This window comes from Monodelphis domestica, chromosome 3 (genome assembly GCF_027887165.1).
Source record: "Monodelphis domestica isolate mMonDom1 chromosome 3, mMonDom1.pri, whole genome shotgun sequence".
Taxonomy (NCBI): domain Eukaryota; kingdom Metazoa; phylum Chordata; class Mammalia; order Didelphimorphia; family Didelphidae; genus Monodelphis; species Monodelphis domestica.
The window spans coordinates 14,466,957-14,487,463 of record NC_077229.1 but is presented as its reverse complement, the minus strand read 5'-3'; the positions used below and the strand labels follow the sequence as shown (position 1 = coordinate 14,487,463).

The window sequence follows — 20,507 nt, the reverse complement described above, 5'->3', positions numbered from 1 at the left end:
CACTGTGCCACTAGGAAGGAAACCAGAAATGGAAGCTACTATCAGGATGGGGTTCCTGAGGGGAGAGGCAGATTTGAAAATGAAAGTGACATAAAAACAAAAAGAAATGGGGCAGCTAGGTGGCTCAGTGGAAGTGTGCCAGGCCTGGAGTCTAAAGGACCTGGATTCAAATCTGCCCTGATACCCACTAGCTGTATGACCTTGGGCAAGTCACATAACCCACTCTGCCTAGACTTTACCATCTTCTGCTTTGGAAATGATTCTTGAATCCATTCTAAAACAGAAGGTATGGGGTTAAAAAAAATCAAGGAGACAAACAACTTTTTCCAAAAAGACAAAATAACCCAAGTATGCAGAAGGTTAAATATTCAGGAAACTGTCATCTCCAGGTCAACACATTCCAGACTACATTCCTTGACAGGCCAAGACAGGCTGCATTCAACAAGCCGAAACATAGTAGGATATGGGTAAAATCACCTACATAGGCAGCAGGCAAAGGGCCGAGACAAGAGAAAGCCTTTTGAGCAGTCTGCATTTTGAACTGCTGAGGGCAAGGCCTCTGGGCCTTAAAGGGAATGGACAGGCAGATGCCAAATAACCTCAGAAGGAAGTCCCAATACCATGGCATAAAAGATTAAGATGGAGAAGACAGCTGAGTGGCTCAGTGCCTAGAACACAGGAGGTCCTACCTTCAAATATGGCCTCAGATATTTCCTAGTTGTGTGACCTTAGGCAAGTCACTTCACTCCTATTGCCTAGCCCTTAATGCTCTTCTGCCTTGGAACAGATATGCAGTATTGATTCTAAGATGGAAGGTAAGGGTTAAAAAAAAGGCGGCGGCAGCAGCAGCAGCAAGATGGAGTCAAGGGCACAATGGGGAGGCTGAGGGGGAGCTAGCAACAACAGAGAGACAGAGTCCACAAATTCAGAGACAGTGGAATGAGTCAAAGGCCCCCAGTGCCACTTTGAACCACCTCTCAGCATAACTGTGAACAAGTCACAACCCCCTGCTCAGGGCATCAGTTTCCTCAGCTGTAAAAACAAGGGAGCTGTTTGGTTTTGATGTCTTAGTGCAAGGTCCCTTCCAAGACCTAACCTGATTAACTTTGTTACTTGGGCTATCTGCTCCAAAATGCTGAAGAAATCATGAATCTTGAACTTGAAAAACAATCTACTAAAGTTTTAAAATGTGTTCCCCTTGGGAATAAACTAAATAGAAATCACCATATAAAATACTGGCAAGAGCAAAATAAAAGAAACAAACATAAAGGCCTTCATCTCCCCCAATTCCTCCTCCTCATCTCTTCCCAGACCCTTCCTTCACTGTCAGTCCTGCCTCTCACCAGCCCCCTCTGAATCAAGAGCCCAAACTCCTCAAATTCATCTGCACATCTCTCTCCTGCCCCCCCTTATAAAATGTAAGTGTCATCTAAGAATAATTGGATTAGCCAGAGTAAAACACTTGGCAAATATTAACTTTTTAGCCTCACAATAGCTCTGTAAGGTGGGTGATGTTACTATCCCCATTTAACAGATGATAAAACTGAGGCAGACCAAGGTTAGATAACTTGTCTGGAGTCACACAGCCAGGAAGTGTCTGCGGCTGGATCCAAAATTGGGTCTTCCTGACTCTAGCTCCAGAACTTTCTATCCACTATGCTGCTGAGTGACCACACAGGGAAACAATAACAGGTCTGCTATTCATGCCCTGAAAGATTATAGAATCCCTGGACAGGGCAATCTGGATATCTGGTTGCTGGACTATTCATAGTGGTTCTGAGGGGTTTATTCTGGGAAGGGGAAAGACAGAAGGAAGAGAAAATCAATGCCTGGTAATAAAAAAAAAATTGAACCCCCCCCCATGCCATGTATTTCCCTGGAATGGACTGGCTCCGGTCTTCCCCCATGTGCAGACCTTAATAGGACAGACTTGAAGGCAAGAGAAAAATCAGGGCTGGAGGCTTCCTTCAAAGGCCAGGCTAAGAAGGGCAAAGCAGGGTCTCCAACTCTCACTCTCAGGGCAAGCCCAAATCAACAGAAATTTGATTCGGACCAGGCTGAGGCTGAAGACCAAAGGCAGGCATTAAGCTTAGCAGGAAAATTCGACGTAATAATGGTACCGACCTTCCACTACCCAAATCCCAGGGCTACAAGAGAGGCGCAAGTCCAGCACCCCCCCCCCCCCCCCCGAAACAGGATTACTTTCCAACATTCCCAAGTAACTGGCCAGTCTCAAATACAAGACCTCTAGTGACTGGGAGCCCTCACTTCCCCTGGATGCTTCTTGTGGGCAGCAACTCTCTGCCCTCCCCTGTAGCCCCAGGCTCAGCTCGGTGGCAGGCCCAGAGTAAGCAGTCCAGAAATTCCAAGATCTGAAATCCAACAATGGCCAGGAAAATGGTCTTTCTTTTAATGGCCCCAAATTTTCCCTGGGAAGAAGCAATGTCTTCTTGCAACATCGTTTCTGTATGGCTGCAAGGAATGTTACCAGTCTTCAAAGTGAGAATGTGCCACACATGATGCCAAAGAGGGATCGTGCCCCACCAGCACCCACAAGATTCAGGAGGAGGCAACAACAACAAAAGGGAGGCCTTGTGCCCCTGACTTATGGGAGAACTGGGCAGGATCCTGAAGGAGAATGGCCAGGCTGAGGAGATCATGCACTTGAAAACGGGACATAAATAAAATGTTCTTGTATTTAAAATGATCAAAGCCATTCTTCACTTGTGGGCAGGGTCAGATTTGACTGTAGGCTGCCATCCCCAGTTTTGAAGACATAAAGAGAAGCAACTAGATCTCTTCCTAACTGGGCAGGAATTTCTTTGTCTTGCTTAGAAGGAGAAGGCACTCCATGTTAAAGGTCTGTAAAACAATCCTCAGACTTTGGAGGAAAGGACACTGGCCTAAAGGAGGAAATCTTGGGTAAGTCACCAACCTCCCGTTTTCTGAAATTACTTCACCTGCCTGTGCCTCAGTTTCCATGACTATAAAATCCCTTTCCCAATCCTGCTCATCTACCACACAACTGCCCAATATTACAAAACCCAACCCAAAGGGGTGCGGGCCCTTTCCTTGATATAACATTCCATCTTCAGCCTCTAAAGCCCAGTGCAGTCAGTCTATCAATCCACCAGTCAGCGTGGAAGGTTCTCCTTCCCTCCTTCCTGGCAGGCTGGCCAGAATCCTCTCTCAACAGGCCTTGCCACAAGAGGTCGGAGGCTTCCCCCTCCCCATCTCCTCCTCCTTTGTCACATGGGCATGCTGGGTTTTGGTTCTATCTTTGTCTCTTCAGGGCACTGGAGGGCTTTGAAATGAGAGGAAGAGGTTATTAGGGCCTCCCTCTTTAACCTGCACATAACTGGGGGTCAACATGCCTATCTAGAAATAAAGAGATGGCCATAAAAAGCAATCCACAAAGAAGCAGAGGGGGCGTAGCATGGAGGATAGAGCACCAGGCCTAGAGTCTAGAGGACCTGGGTTCAAATCTGCTCTCAGCAGCTGTGTGACCCTGGCCTTAACCCCAATTGCCCACTCACACTTCTGCCTTACAAGGTAAGGATTTAAATGCATGCGTGCACAATTACTGCTTCTACAGTCAGAAGTCCAAATCACTTCCTCACTCCCCCAAGCATCATTTACTATTTACCAAAAGCCCCCATCGCTGGCAGGTCCCTCAAGCCGGATGAGAGGGCTGCCAGATTCCACCAATGTGGAATTCTCTGCCTAGTCTAAACTGAAAACACCTTTCCTTCCTCAGTTTCCCAAAGCTCTGTCCTTGGTAGGGTGGCTCCTAATGTTTTGGTGTGCTATTAGAAGACCCCTGGAAATACTGAGTCATAGCTCAAGCACTTAGAACCCGAGGCAAGGCACAGTGGCTGAGCCCAGACATCCTCCTGCCCTGCTCTCCTCACAGGGCAGTAGGCCTAAAGGCCTTCCCAGTCTGTATCCTAAAGGCACTCAGGTCAAAGCCTGATCCCCTCCTTTCCCTCCCTCCCCCACCAGTTCACCTGTTTGTGTCTGACTTACTGTGGCCCCATTTGGGGTCTCCTGGCCAAGATCCTGGAGTAATTTGACATTTTCTTCTCTAACACATTTTACAGATGAGAAAACCAAGGCAAACAAGGCTAAATGGCTCACCCAGGGGCACAGAGATAGAAAATGTCTGAGGCCAGATTTGACCCCAGGAAGTCTTTCTGACTCCAGCACTCTAACCACTGGGACACCCACAAGTGTCAAATCCATCTTTGAAGCTTCCTCAACAGCCAGAGGAACCCTGTTGGGCCAGGCCCTCTGCACCGACCTCTCCCCTGCCCCACTACACCAGGTCCCCATCCAATGCTGCCCAAGGCCACTCCCCTGCTCCATTAGCTCCAACAGCAGCTCAGCTCTATGACGGAACTCCATCCAGCATTTCGCTCCGGGCTCCGGCCTCCCATGCCTAAAGGGCTGAACCATGGCTGCTCATTGATTTTCTCCTCCACCTCTTAAAACCAGCATCCTACAAGCACCCCCAACCTATTCATCTAGCACAGTGCCAGGCACACAGGTGCTAGGCACCCCTTGTTTTCTGAGAGGATCAGTGACTTCAGAGGGTGAAGTCTTACCTTATGTATGAACTGGTCTGAAGTGAGGCAGATGCCCAAAGTCCTCAGCCTCCCTCTCTCCAGAGACATCCAAGTCAAGATAAAGTCAGGATGGTTGATACCGCCATGACCTTGGTGTCTTGGTCCAGCCTTCCCCCAGGGCAAGTCTTCTCCCCCCCCAACTCAGCCATGGGTTTGTGGCCCAACGGGTTAGCCCATCTGCCCAGACAGCTTACCCTGGAGTGGCCAGGTGACAGGTGAGCACCAAAGGTGGCTGAGCTGGTCCTCCCAGGCCGCCCCGTACACCCCAGGCACACAGGACTAACTATTGGAATGCTTCCCCCTAAGGTTTGGGGACTGGTTTCAGGAGCTGCTGAAGCCAGAAAATCCCCCTTAAGCTAGTGGCTGGCTTGGCTGTGTGTGATAGGTAGCTTCCTCCCTATTATTTAACAGTTAAAAACATTATTACGTGCCTAATACATGCCAAGCCACTGTACTAGAGCATGAGGATATGAAGAGGCAAAAGATAGCTCTTGCCCTCAAGGAGCTGTCAGATAGAGGTGGCAACAAGCAAACTAACATACACACAAGATACAGACAGACTCACTTAAACCTGGCTTGCCTCAGTTTCCTTATCTGTCAAATAAGCTAGAGAAGGAAATGGCAAACCACTCTCTGCTAAGAAAACTCCACAGGGGATCACCAAGAGTCAGGACTATAACACTGACAAGATAAACAGGAAATAATTAAGAGAGAAGGCCCTGGAATTAGGAGGGGGCTGGAAAAGGCTTCCTGTAGAGATGGGATTTCAGCTAGGCCTTAAAAGGAAGCTGGGGAGGTCAGTGGGTAGAGCAGAGAATTGAGTGGTCCCAGGTAGCCAGAGAGAATGCCTGGAACCAAGTGATGTTGGAAGGTCTTGTTCATTGAACAGTCCAGAGGCCAGGGTCACTGGATGCTAATGCGAGACTGGGAAGGTAGGAAGGAACAAGGTTATGCCAAATACAGCATTCTGTATTTGCTCCTGGAGGCAATAGGGAGCCATTGGAGTTATATGGGGGGAGAGCCTTGGAGCAGGCTGACCCACTAGCTGCTTCTGCAACAGTTCAAGTGTGAGGGAACGGAGATTGTGCCAGGGTCAGAGGAGTGAAGGGAGGCTATTGGGGAGATGAAATAGAGGCCTTGGCACTGGCTTGGACACAGGGGGTGGGGGGTGGGGGAGTGTCCAGGTGACTCCTGGTCAGATCAGAGACATCACCAGGCCCTTACTCCAAGAGCCTTTGCAGCCTGCTGGAACCCCTCAGGCTTTAGTAAAATGTACTTCTCAGAAGTGAACACTCCAAAGGGACTTGCCAAGAACAACATGCTTTGATCTCCCACCCTGGAATGAATGAGAGTACCACAGCCAAAGGTGGCTCATACTCCTTGCCCACTATGTAATTGGCACAGTCATCTCAAAGCCCCCTGGTTCTTCTCATCAGAACCATTATCACGCAGGGCCCATCCTACTCTATACAGTGCAGAAGTCTTTCTTTCATCTGACTATTACTCTTCCCTCTTATTACATCCAGCCACCCAGCTTTCTGTCCTGTCACCCCATCTCCCAGATGCTTCCAATTCTGTTGTCTCCCCACAAAGAGGCCTTCTCTCTGCCCAAATCGTTAGTCCCCAACAAGATGGGGCCATTCGCCACCCAGGGCCCAAGATGGCACAGCAGGGCCTTAGTAAATGCCTGAATTTTAAAAGCATGGCCCCCACTACAGGCCTCCAAATGACCTCAAGCCCTTTTTTTTTTTAACCATAGTCCACAAGCTTTCGAAATAGTAGGCTGGTCCATTTGATGGAGCAAGATCCTGGCACTTGGGTTTCATAGGTTTCCCCCCAATCATAACAACTTACCTTCACTGATAGGGAACTGATTTCCTGAGTCATTGATAGGGCTTAAATCTCATTAGGATGAATTGGGAGCCACCCATCAAACTCCTTTGTTAAGAGGCTTCTAGAATTACAAGGTATCCAGCCTGGCCTGAAGTAAACACCATCTGCTGTTGCTTAGAAATGACTGTTCCTCAGACATTTGTGCTCTATTCTTCTTCCTGGTAATCCTTTCTCCTCATGTTAGTAATGAGCCAGGAAGGGCCAGACTTGGACAACTGTCTTCTCTGCACCTTTTGGCAGAGGTTCAAGGTGGGGCTTAGAGCACCCAAACTGTCCAGGTAGGTAGGTACTAGTTGATGCTGGCCACTGAAAGCTGGAGGGGGCGGGGGGATCTGTCTCAACTCTCTCCTCTTAAAGGTCCCATTTCTGAAGGTGGTACAAACTCATCAGTCTACCTGTCTCTCTCTCCCCTCCCTCAGCTGCTAAAGTGATCTTCTTGAACATAGATGGGGGGTTTGACCACTTCACTCCCAATGGCTCCCTACTGCCTTGAGGATAGAACAAAAACTCTTGCTTTGGTCTATAAAATCTTTCCAAATAAAGTTCAACACTACCTTTTCAACCTTGTGTTACTTCATGCCCCACACCTTCTAAGAGGCTGGCCTTCTGGCTGCTTTTCCAGTCACCTAGCCTTTGACCTCCCTGAAATGCAGTTCCTATTCTCCTTGGGGGAATTCTTAAGAAGCTTCACCTTGGCCTGGGTTCACATTTAGCCTGATCCTTCCTAGCTGTATGACCCTGGGCAAGCCACAACCCCTATTGCCTACCTCTTCAGCCTTGGAAATGATATTGATTCCAAAAGGATTTAAGGGAAGAAAGGCTTTCCTGACTTGATTGTGCTTATGTTGCCTACCCTTTCAATGCACACTGGAAGAGCAAAAGTTCACACCTTGAATTCTCTTGGACTCTCCTCTCCCACTCAAGAACAGTGTAGACTCCCAAGGGGAAGGGCCACTGACCCATTCCCCGGCACAATAGGTCCCATCATAAAAGCCTGTTGCCTGGTTGAGGCACCCCTTTAAAAAACTCAAATCGGATGTTACTTTGTGTGTGGGGAGAAGAGGCCCTTCACACCTTCACACCCAAATCTAGCTCCTTAATTCATGTCGCCTTCAGACAGGCTCAACAGAGCACTAATGAGGCTGCCATCAGCCTTTAAATAAAAATGTCCCGATGCTCAGCATCAACAGAACAAAGAGCACCTCACCTGCGCCAGACTGGAGGCAACTATGAGGCTGACCCTGAACTCTCTGCAGTAGACAAACACCTGAATCCAATGAGGAGAGGCTGCCACTCCCCCAAGGGAGCCCTAGGTTCTAGGGCTGTTTTAGTCTCCAGAAAATTTCAGGAGAGACTGTCTTCAAGCACAGAGGCCAGAACCCAGAGCCATAGAGGGACAAAAGCAGCTCCCTATTGTGCATTCCTTCCCCTTCCCCCACACAATAGGCCAAACTCCTTACAGGCAGTTCCCCCAACCAGACATTCATTATCTTCCCTTCCCTTTCAAGCCCAACCACTCCTTTCCTCCCAGAAGTCTCCTAAGATCCTCCACAGTTAAAGTTCTCCCCCCTCCTGCTATCTTGTACTCAGTCTCTGCATACTTGTTTACACCCCAAAGAATGGAAGCTCCCTGAGGCCAGGGCCTGCTCCATTCTGATAGGGTCCTCCTGGGACACAGGAGGTGCTAGACAAATGTTTGTAGCGCTAAACTGCAATTGAATACAAACTCCAGGGAGGAAGAGGGAATGAGGCCCCCAAGAAACAAAGAGGTTCCTTATCAAACCTGCTGGAATGGCTGGCCTAGAAGATGCAAAGGTAGTGAGCTCCCCATCACCACAAATGGGCAGCTGGGAGGCATCTAAGGAGAGAACTGGTTGTACAAGTCCACCTCTGAGAACCCAACTCTGATTCCAAGAGAGCAAGCTCTTCTAACTAATAAATTAATCACCTGAGTGAGGCAAGGAAGTCTAGTCTTTGCATCAGCACACACCCATGCTGCCCTCCAGCTTCCATTCCCTTCTGTAACACTGGGGTTTTATAAATTACAACCTTTCCCTTCCATATTAGAATCAACATTGCCTATTGGTTCCAAGGCAGAAGAGCAATCAGGGTTGGTTAGGCAGTGGGGCTCAAGTGACTTGCCCAGGGTCACACTGAACCCAGGACCGCCTGTCTCCAGGCAGTCTATCCAATGAGCCACCTATGATGGGGATTTTAATACTCCCGGTATGACAGGGCTTTGGGTGAGGAAAATCGGCTTTATAAAACTGACAAGCACTACACAAATGGGAATAACACTGTTTCTATCTTGATCATTATTTGGCTTGCAAAAAAGGTTCCCTGTTCAAAAAAGCCAAATTTCTGAAACAGAACATTTAATTAGGCCATCCTTCCCATCTTTTCATCTGGGCACTTTTTATAGTAAAGCCAGAGGGCCATCTTGGGTGATAGGTTCAGTCCAGATCCACTTTAAGCACACACAAATTCCAAATCCATCAGATTTGTGTACCTGCTCACTGAAATCTATTCTCCTTTGGCAATTCCCCAGTGGGTGAGCCAAATGGAGAAAGTGATGAAAGGCAATTAGAATCTGATTTAACTAAGTAGCTGCAAAGCCACCAACCAGAGCATTTGGTGCCAAAGCATGGAGTCCACACCCTCATTCTTTACTGGTGATGGGAAGGAGTCAAAAGGCCTACTGACTCAGTTTCCCCAGGTGCCCTGGTGTCTGAGCACAGGCATGGATGGCCATGTCATTCTTCTTCGGGCCCCAGAAACTGCAGGGGCACCCCAATGACCAAGCCTTCACAACCTTGTCCATCTCTCTTCCCAGCACACCACCCAATCTGCCCTGCCTACCTTGATCTCCTCAATGGGCCTTCATCCTGCCTAGCAAGAGTAAGCTTGAAGTAACCACACAGCTAAAGGAAAGTGTAGTCAGATAGTTAGCCAGACCCTGAAGGGACTGGACTAGTCACACCAGGCAAAGGAAATCCTATCAGAATGGTAGGGATTCAGGGAATGCCATTTCAGTTGAGGCAGGACATTGCCATTCCCCATTCCAGTCCAAAGAAAATGGCTTAGCAAACACTGGGAACCCTCTTCTTTCTCTCAAGAGCTACAGGCAGCTATGTAGCCCAATAGAGCCAAGCCTAGAGGTCCTGGGTTCAGTGTGACCCTGGGCAAGTCACTTAACCCCATCTGCCTATCCCTTACTGCTCTTCTGTCTTAGAATTGATACTAAGGAAAAAGGTAATGGTTTGAGAAGATATTAATTCTTCTCTACTCCTAGAGGTGAGCCATGATTTGGAGACTAGAGGGCAGAAGGGCCTGATGGATCACTGAGGCAAAATCCCTTCATTTCACAGATGGGAAAACTAAAGACAGAATGGGAAGAAGCCTTCGTTAATATCATCATCATCATCCTTCGAGTCAAAAATCTGCTAACCCAGAGGGCAGGGGTGGAAGAAGACCGACACTTCCCTGGCTCCTTCCCCTACCCCCACTTTCAAGAGAGAAAAAATCAGAGGAATGCTCAGCCTGGTTCCCCAAATGCCCTGCTCTAAATGGCTACAAATCCCTCTTCCTGGGCCCGGTGGCCCTTACCTCTCCAAAACTGATGGGAGAAAGCCTCCAGTGATTCGCTGACGATTGTTAGCCATGGAAAAGGGTCCTTTTACTGACAAGGGCTGCCCAGGTGATCCTCGGGAATCCCCCTCCCCTGGCAGCCTCAGATTTTCTAGCACTAATGGAGGCCCTTTGTGGGCGCCCACCTCTGTCCCCGGGGTCTCACTGGGATGATCCGGCTCTTTTGTGCCCACATTCCATCCCTGCTGTCAAAGGGTCGGGGACCCTGGCTCAGCCCCTACAAGTCCATGTGTCCTCCCTGACGCCAGACACCCGAGGCCGGCTGCCAGCACGGCAGTGACCCCCGCATGCCCTCTCCCCTCTCTAGTCCTATGGTCATTCTGGTTCTCCCCCCCCCAGATCCCGCAGCAGGGGCCCCAGGATCTGCCCGGAGCCTCTTCTCTCGGCTCCCATCCCCAGCCATTCGTGTCCCGGCCCTGGTGCCTCCCCTCCCACCCCTGAGGCGCACCTGGGAGCAGGCTCGAGCAGCGTGGTGGTGTCCAGATAGTGAATCTTGTAGAACTCGAGCAGTGCCGGCAGGTGCTCGAACTCCTGGTCCCCGATCTTGAAGCGCCGGGTGGGAAGCGAGTTGATGATGTAGTGGGACACGCGTGAGTTCTCGGACACGGACAGCACGTAGTCCCCCGGGCAGGTGGACGAATCCCGCACTAAGAACACGCCGTGCCGCTGGCCCTGCAGCCGACTCTGCGCCTCCTGCCTCGACACGGGCCCCACATACCAGGCCGAGCGATCCGACGAGTCGAAACGCGCTGCCGCCATGGCTGGAGCTGCTGCCGGGACCGGGGCCGCCGCCGGAGCCACGCGCCGAAGGGGAGAGAGAGAGGAAAGGGGAGCGCGTGCACGCGCGCCCACTACGGAAACTCGCGGGCGATCTCAGGCCGCCGCCGCTGCTCCGCCGAGGGGCCGCTCCCCGCGCTGCCGCTGCAGCCGCCCGCGCGCCCCTAATCAGAGGCCCCAGCCCGCCCCCTGCCCGCGGCACCACCGCCGCCGCGCTCGCACCATCGCGCACCGGGGCCCGGGCCCCGCGGCTTCGTTCTGCGCCGCCGCCGCCCGCCCGGCCGAACCTCTCCGCTCAGCTGCAACCCAGCTTCCAGAGAGCCACAGCAACAAAATGGCGGGCGGCCGGCCACCTCCCCAGCCTCTTTAGGCGCGCCCTCTGCGCACGCGCGGCGCCGGCGCGGCGCCTGCCACGCCCCTCCTATCCGGCACCGATTGGTCGGCTTCTCCCCACCCTGACCAATGAAGATCGACGCTCGCGCTGCCCCGGAGCTCGCGCCCATTCACGGCGCCTCTCTCCCGCCCATTCAGTGCGCGTGCTCGGAGCAAGGCGGGGCGCGGGGCGGGGCGGGGCGGGGTGGGGGTGGGGGTGAGGTGGGGGGACGCGGGGAGCGGAGGGTTCTCCGCGCTTCCTTCGCTTTCGAAATCCTGATCCTGGTTGGGGAAATTTCTTCGGGAGCTAGGGCGACGGCAGGGGGCGGGGTATGTCGGCCCAAGCGCGGCCGTAGTGATCTGTAACTACGCTCACCACAATCTCCCCGTATTGCCGTATGTATTAGAGAGATCCGCACCTGACCAGAACTAAGGTTTCCCTCATTCCCTCATCCCCATCCCCACCTCCGTCCCCTATTGGCTGCATTATATACTGGAATCAGAACTAAAGCGTCCCTCATTCGCCGCCCCATATCTGCCCTGTGTATTGGTAGTAATCCACACCAAGATCCGAACTATGGTATCTCTATCAGCTGTGTGTATTGGGCATGACGCGCTGGAGAGCAAATCGAAGGTGTCCGGAAGGCCTCACCCACTTGCTCAGCCGTATATACTGGTAATGATCCGCCTTAAGATCAGACATAAAGCGCCCCGAGGATCTACACCCCCCCACCCCCGCCAATCTACCGTATTTATCAATAACGACCTTCATCTAGGCCAAATCTACAATGTTTCTCACCCCACTACTGGTGAGCCGTATATATTAGTAACGATCGGCCCCAAAAATCAAAGCTAAGGCGTCCCAAGGGCCTCTCTGCCTCTTGTTCATCATTAATAAAAATAATATCGAGGGCAAACATGGCACCTCCTCTATCCCAAGCGCTTTACAATCATTGCTTTACTGGACCTTTGCCACAGCCCTGGGAGGCAAGGACTGCTATTTATCCTCATTTTACAGACGAGGAAACTGAGGCAGGCAGCAGCCTTTCCCCCCCCTCCCCAGCAAGGAAGAGTGTAGGCTGGATTTGCACTCAGAGCTTCCTGGCCCCAGGCCCGAAGCTGTACCCATTGCCCACATTCAGGCTTCCCCAGCCATTTCTAACCTAGTGACCCAAGCCTAGGAGTGTGTAGGTCTGTGACATTCAATTGTACCACAGTGTATCTATCAGTCTCTGTGTATAATGTTTTCCTGATTCTGCTCCTTTCACTTTGCATCATTTCTTGGAGGTTCTTTCAATTCACATGGAATCCCTCCAGTTCATCATTCCTTTGAGCACAATAGCATTCCATCACCAACATATACCACAATGTGTTCGGCCATTCCCCAATTGAAGGGCATCCCCTCATTTTCCAATTTTTTGCCACCACAAAGAATGCAGCTATGAATATTCTTGTACAAGTCTTTTTCCTTATTATTTCTTTGGGTTACAAACCCAGCAGTGCTATGGCTGGATCGAAGGACAGATAGTCTTTTAGAGCCCTTTGGGCATAGTTCCAAATTGTCCCAGAATGGTTGATCCAGAACATTTCTGAGGGACTTGTGAGAAAGAATGCATCCACATCCAGAGGAAGAACTGTGGGAGTGGAAACACAGAAGAAAAACAACTGCTTGATCACATGGGTCACTAGGGCTATGGCTGGAGATGTAGACTAATAGATCACCCTAATGCAAATATTAATAATATGGAAATAGGTCTTGATCAATGACACATGTAAAACCCAGTGGAATTAGGGGAGGGAAAGAACATGAATCAGGTAATCTGGAAAAATATTCCAAATTAATTAAATAAAATTTTTAATTAAAAATGTAATCCTAGAGTTTATTGAGTAGGACGGTAGTGAGTGTGACAAGATCAGACCTACACTTGAGGAAGAGCTGACCAAGGAAGGATGGATGGGAGTGGGGAAAGAGTCCAGGATGAGGAGGCTAATCAGGGGATCCTCTAAGCCCTGAGGAGGTTCTGCACCAGGCTCACATGGTTTATGTGATAGGAGATGGGAGAAATGAGAGTGAGCACTGAATTTGCCATAAGACACAATGCCTGGATGACCCTGGGCAAGTCACTTAACCCTGTTTGCCTGTTTCCTCATCTATTAAATGAGCTGGAGAAGAAAATGGCAAACCAGCCCAGTACTTTTGCCAAGAAAACCCCAAATGAAGTCATGAAGACTTAGAAGTCTTGGAAGAGCAAGTTCTTGGCCCAATCCTCCAGTCAGAACACCTCCCCTGGAAGAATGGAGCCATAAGAGAGGGTGATGATGAGGTAGAGCCCCAAAACTGAAAGGATTTCACAGGATAATGAGGTTATCCAGCAGGAGATATAGGTTCATGGCCCAACTTCTCCTTTGTGTAATTCTGGTCACTCCTATCATTCAACTCTTCAGAGCCCTGAGGCAACTCTCTCAGACTATTTAATTTAGACTGCTTACACCCTGCATCCATTATCTCCTTTGATCCTCAGAGCCACCCAGAGAAGCATGCAGAACACAGTCCCCAATTAGTCCCTCACCCACCTTAGGATAATCTGGTTATTCTTTCCAGAAGCACATCTTCTTCTCTTTCATCTTTAAATAGTTTTGCTCTCTCTTTATTCTAATTTTCTCATTTCCAACATCACTTTGTATTCCATCTCAACTCCCTTTATGAGCCCATGAGATAACAAGACCTAAATATTAGAAAACTTCTCAACAACTCGGCCAAACTAGGGTCAGCCAATCTAGGGAACTCAGAGATGAAAAGTAGTCCCAATCCTCAACCTGGATGCAGATCAGAGTTCCTTCACACCTGAACAAATGACCAAAACAATTCCATCACTCAGTAGGCTAGCCACCCAGGGTTGGCCTTCTTGGAAATGAGTTGAGACAGGGGGTGTCTTCCTGACCTCAATGTGTGTAGACTTTGGAGTCAGTATTAAGATCTCATCTTTGAGATCATGGATACCTACATCCCTTGACCTGAAACTTAGTTTCCTCATCTATAAAATGGGGCTAATAACATGTAGGACTCACATGGTTAGTATGGAATCAAAGGAGAGGAGGTAAGGATGATATTTGTTTCTGTACCTTAGGGCACTACATAAAACATCAATTATTATGGTTTTTATCATTACCATTATTATTAGTGGTTAGACTGACCCCAAGATGACAGACTCTGAGCTCCAACCACCCTTGCTTTAGGTTCTAAACCTACAACCCCTGGAGAGTTAAAATAAGCTAAAATACAAGACTTTGTTCATTATAGGTTCAAAGGATGGCTTTGTGACAACCCTTTACCCCTATAACTTTTGTGTAAAGGGCCAGGGTATGTTCAGATACGACTGGAGGCCTTCTGCCTATTTTAACAGGTGTGGGCACCCAGGAAGCATTCAAGATGGCCATCTGTTAACCCTTGTTGTTGACATATAAACAGTCCTCTGGCTTTTCTGATCAGACCCAGCCCTGAAGGGGTCTTTGGTGTTGAGTCCTCTCATGAATCATGCTACCAGTCACATCTTTCCATTGCCTTCTGGGTCAGAGTAACTATCGCTTCTCTAAGGTCCTGCTGTCCCAGGATTTGTGACCAGAGAACATCCTCAGGAAACAGCATATGATTCTTGACAGTATTATAGCGTTAAATTTTCTTTTTATTAATTTCTATTATCCAGGGCTCAGGGTCATTGCTCCTGCAGATTTTGGTTAACCGAAAGCCTGTCTTCTATTAATATTAACCTCACCTGACTCCTAGAATAATAATGTTAAGAATAGATTGCTTGACATTCCTCCAATAAAAGCCAAGAGGTAGTATGAAGTAATTTAGTCCTTTTTTTTAGCTCCCCTAGCTAACTGGTTAAAGAAGGATTTCCCTGAGGCCAGTTTGTTTGGTTATCTTGGTGACACTGAATTCTTCTCTCTCCATCAGCCTATTGTGAACCCTCTAAAAGTGGTTTAATCTCCAGTAGAATTGTGAGGTGGCTGGGGGAGGGGGGAAGAACATGAATCATGGAATCATGGAAAAATATTCTAAATTAATTAAATAAACATTTTCAGTTAAAAATAAAATAAAAGTGGTTTAATCTAATCTGACTTAGTTTACCTCCAGAGTCTATTTAACTAGTTTTATTTCCTGAAGGCGTATATGAGATTATGACTGTGCTTAACTAAGTTTCATCTACTTTTATGACATTGAAGGGAGCATGGCATTATAAATCTCTCTTTTCTTTAACTTTTATGACTTAAGAGGAATGGACAAAACTGAAATATGTAAAAGAATAATTTCTCTGTTGCTCTGGTATAATTTTGTCTATTGGCAGCCCTTTTAGAGTCCTAATCTGGTTTGGGGGTTGGGGTGGCTGTGACAGTTTCCAAAAATGAGACAACGATGAAGTTTGCCCCATGGGTTGACTCTTCCTTTTACTTGAACACTTGAGACCTAATTTCTTTTTACCTTCTATCATAGAATTAATCCTAACATCTAATGCCCAGTGGACTTATGCGTCGGCTATGGGGGGTGGGGGGGAGGAAAAGAAAATGATCTTTAACGAATAATGCTTGGAAATGATCAAATAAAATATATTAAAAATAAATAAAAATAAATAAAAAAATAAAAAAAAGAATTAATCCTATGTTCCAAGGTAGAAAAGCAATAAGAGCGAGGCAGTGGGGTATAAGGTTAAGGGGGACCCCCTTGGGACTCTGGGCTCCCCAGAAAAGAGGTGATTTTCAGATGCTGACCAAATATAATACACATTGCTGGAGGGACTTTCCTCACCTGAGAATTCCCTATAATTACAGGTCTGAGTCAGAATCACTGGAATACTCAAGAATTTTAAGTCTCAGGAAGGCCAGATGTTTCCATGAACCTCCAGCCCAACTCTTCATTCATTTATCCAACAGAAAGTTTCCGTGGTATTAGTTTTCCTTGGCTTGGCCCCAGGAGGCAGATCTAGGAACAATGGGTGCCAGTTGTGGAGAGAGGAAGATTTTGGCTTGATGTTAGAAAAACCATTCAGAGTTGTTCCTAGGTGAACAGTGACTTCCACCTGTTCTGGGAAAAGGGAATAAGTGCTCGAAGAGCTGAATGACAGGAATTTTATGGAGCTGCAGTAATTAGGGAACCAACCAATAATCAGCACTTCTTGATAGACTGGTCATTCACATCCTTGATGTTAAGGAGGAGACCACCTGTGCAGAAGAGGGACATGACTACTTTTTAGCTTAAAATGTAAATAGCACTTGTAGTGGTTAATGAGGTTTCACCCTACTGAAGTCTTGGGATCATGGCCAAAGGTGGCCTTGGCATCCCAAAAGCTGCCACCCTTAGGCATGATCCAAAGACACAGAATAATCTAGGAAGAAAACTTAAAGGGAATAACTATAATAGCAAGGTTTTCCAGTTCAGTTTTTGAGTCATGACCAGACAACATAGTTTCACTAAGATCCATCACTTGTTAGGAGTCAGAAGGAGACTGGGAGATCATCAAGCCCAGCTCCTTCCTTATATAGATGAGGAAGCTGAGGGCTTCCTAGAGAGAGAAAGATCTTTGCTATTTGCCAGAGAGAGGAAAGCATCCAGGGCTTCCTTGATCAGCCTGGTTTCATCTTTCTCTCTATAAAAGGGGACACAACATTTACAGTTTTACAGTCATGGAGTGAGCTGGGAAACAGCAATTTGCCCTGAGAGTAGAGACTTGGGTTTGCCATTTATCTGACTGTATGACCTTGGATAAGTCTTTTGCCCCCTCTGGGTTTGAGTATCCTCCTTAAAACTGATCCAGCATGTCCAAAGCAGAATTCATGATCTTTCCTTCTAAATCTCCTTCCTCTCCCATCTTACCTTTTACTGTAGAGGATAGCCCCAGCCTTTCAGGCCCTCAGGCCAACCCAGGAGTCCTTCTGGGTTCCTCACTCTCTCTCATCCCCCCACATCCAAGCTGGTGCCAAAGCCTGTCAACTTCACCTTCATAACATCTCTAGCCCTGGTGCAGACCCGTATCCCCTCACGTCAGGACTATTGCAATAGCTGCTGGGGGGCTCTGCCTGGCTCCAGCCTCTCCCCACTTATACATCCTCTATGCAGCCACCAAAAGGATTTTCCCAAAATACAGGTGCCGCCATGTTGTTGTCATCATTTCAGGACTGAAATGATGACAACGTCATTAACGTGGATGGGGATTAGCCAAAGGCCATCACTGCTCCGTAGGTCAACAGGCATTTATTGGGCACCAACTCTATGCCCGAAGCCAGGGACAGGAAGAAAGACAATGAGAGCCCCGGCTATTAAGGGGCATCCATTCCAAGGGGGTGGGCAATGTAGAAATTACTAGGTATGTATGAGAGATGTACCCAGTGGGTAGAAAGCAACTCTAGGAAGATGCCAGCAGCTGGAAGACCAGGACAGTCCTGGAGAGGAAGAAGGAAAGGGAGGTGGCCCCTGAAGCTTGCTTAGCAGGGGGACGTAGTTCCTGCTGGGCTGTAAATAGGGCTGATATTTTAGAGGGGGGCCCAAGCTTCAGGAAATGAAGAAAGAAAGTGGGGAGTGGCTGGCTGGTCTGGCAGTGACCCCTTGGAGCAGGGATCAGCCCTATTTCATCTTTTTTGAGTCTGAGAAGAGACTGGGGCCTCCAAAGGAGGAGGTAGTGGAGATGGGAGGGCAATACTTGTCACCAGGGGAAAACCAGGGCTCTGTGCTGCTGATAAGGGGGCAGCAGAGGCAGGAGTTTCAGCCAGGCTGGCCTCAGGGCTCCTCTGGACATGGTACATTTTCTTTCATTCCTATACCTTTGGGCAGATTGACCCCCACGTCTGAAATTCTCTTCCTCTTGAGTTCTTCTTCCTCTTAGAACCCCGGGCTCTCTACAAATATTGGCTGAGCTCATTTAAGAGACAGTTAGATGGAGCAGTAGAGAGCAGTGGGCCTGGAGTCAGGAAGACCTGAATTAAAATCCAGCCTCAGACTAGCTGTGTGACCCTGGGTAAGTCATTTCTGTCTGTTTTCATTTCTTCAACTGTAAAATGGGGACCATACTCACACCTACTCCCCAGGGTTCCTGTGAGAGTCAAGTGAGATAATATTTGTAACATGCTTGGCACAGTGCATGGCACATAGGAGGCTCTTGATAAATACCTGTTGTCCCCATTTAAGGGGTCTTTCCTTATTCTCCCAGCTGACACCTCCCACCTCCAGATTCCGAGACCCACCATTTACTGATCTGTTCCTGAGTTGCATCCTGTCAGCTCTTGAGGGCCAGGGACTGTGTCACCTCTGTGCATATTTGTATTCTCAGGATGCCTGGAATCATGCCTGGAATCAGACCGATGATGACCTGATAAGGTTTCTGTGAGATCCTTTGCCTAGATTTCATGGCGCCTGAAGGAGTCTGGGCATATTCCTGTAAACAAGATGGTGGAGTGATGTGGAAATGAGTGATTATGTGCCCCGACTTAATGAGTATCCATGAACTGTCACACTGGAGGGGAGTCTCTAGAGGAGAGCTGCTGGGATCTGTCTTTGGTTTTAGAGTCCATATTTTTATCCATGATCTTGCATGATAAATGATCTAATCTGCAGACAATAGGAAGGTGGAAAAACATCTCTAAAAGCAGGAGGAAGAGGCTTCCTGGGACGCTTGGATTGGGAAGTCAGTTGCTAAAATCAGTAACCTGGATAGAAAGGAGTCTGTGTACCTCTCTGGAGGGCAATTTGGAACTATGCCCAAAGGGCTCTAAAAGACTGTCTGCCCTTTGATCCAGCCATAGCACTGCTGGGTTTGTACCCCAAAGAGATAATAAGGAAAAAGACTTGTACAAGAATATTTATAGCTGCGCTCTTCGTGGTGGCCAAAAATTGGAAAATGAGGGGATGCCCTTCCATTGGACAATGGCTGAACAAAGTGTGGTATATGTTGGTTATGTAATACTATTGTGATCAAAGGAATAATAAACTGGAGGGATTCCATGTGAACTGGAACGACCTCCAGGAATTGATGCAGAGTGAAAGGAGCAGAACCAGGAGAATGTTGTACACAGAGAATGATACACTGTGGCACAATTGAATGTAATGGACTTCTCTACTGACAGCAATGCCATGATCCAGGATAATTCTGAGGGACTTATGAGGAAGAACACTATCCACATCCAGAGAAAGAACTGTGGGAGCAGAAACCCAGAAGAAAAACAGCTGCTTGATCACATGGTTCAGTGGAGATATGATTGGGGATGTAGACTCTAAATGATCACCCTAGTGTGAATATCATTAATATGGAAATAGGTCTTAATCAATGACACATGTAAAACCCAGTGGAATTATGTGTTGGCTATGGGAGGGGTGGAGGAAGGTGAGGGAAAGAACATGATTTGTAACCAAGAAAAAATATTCTAAATTGACTAATTAAAATTAAGAAAAAGAAAAAGAAAGGAGTCTGTGTGAAAATGCCAACAGTATGACATGCTAGCTACTAGATGGCGCCATAATGCACTGCAAGCCAGGCCTGGAGTCAGGAAGACCTGAATTCAAATATGTGGCCCTTGCAATCACTTCACTTTGTGTGCCTCAGTTTCCTCATCTGTGAAAAAAGCTGGAGAAGGAAATGGCAAACCAGTCCAGGATCTTTGCCAAGGAAACCCCTAACGGGGTCACAAAGAACCAGACATGATTGAAACAATTCAACAACAATGACAGGTTGCCCTGCATAAACATCATCCATTTAGATGTCTGGTGTCCAGAATTGGAAAGTCAATTATCCTGCTTTGTTCTGCCAAGAGTATCTGATGTAATTCTGATCCCACTGGAGAGGAAGGCCATTGATGAATTGGATTATGTCCATGGAAGGTCAAGAAGAACAGTGGGGATGGGGACTAATGGAAATCCCTGATGGAAGAGGGTCTACTGAAGGATTTTTAGTTTGAAAAGAAAGATTCTCACTTGGAAGGATTAACCTTACTCTCTTTGGCCATTTCTATTTTACTTTATTTGGGGAGGGGGGACTCAAAATGTTATTTTTTAATTTCTATTCTTTTTAATTTCAATTTTTTAAATTAATTAATTTAGACAATTTTCCCATGGTTCCATGATTCATGTTCTTTCCCTCCCTTCCTCCCTTCCCCCTCCCATAGTCAATGAGCAGTTCCACTGGGTTTTACATGTGTCCTTGATCA

General features: G+C 47.9%; 1 protein-coding gene across 1 annotated transcript in view; it reads right to left on the bottom strand.

Annotated features, from left to right (window-relative positions):
* The window catches only part of CRKL (CRK like proto-oncogene, adaptor protein), a 31,995-nt gene extending 20,694 nt beyond the window's left edge, over positions 1–11,301 (bottom strand). Inside the window, exon 1 of the mRNA XM_001363584.3 lies at positions 10,615–11,301. Within this exon, the coding sequence (XP_001363621.1) occupies positions 10,615–10,925 (311 nt within the window). The 5' untranslated portion in view covers positions 10,926–11,301. The remainder of the gene's footprint in view (positions 1–10,614) is intronic.
* Between the last annotated feature and the right edge of the window lie 9,206 nt (positions 11,302–20,507).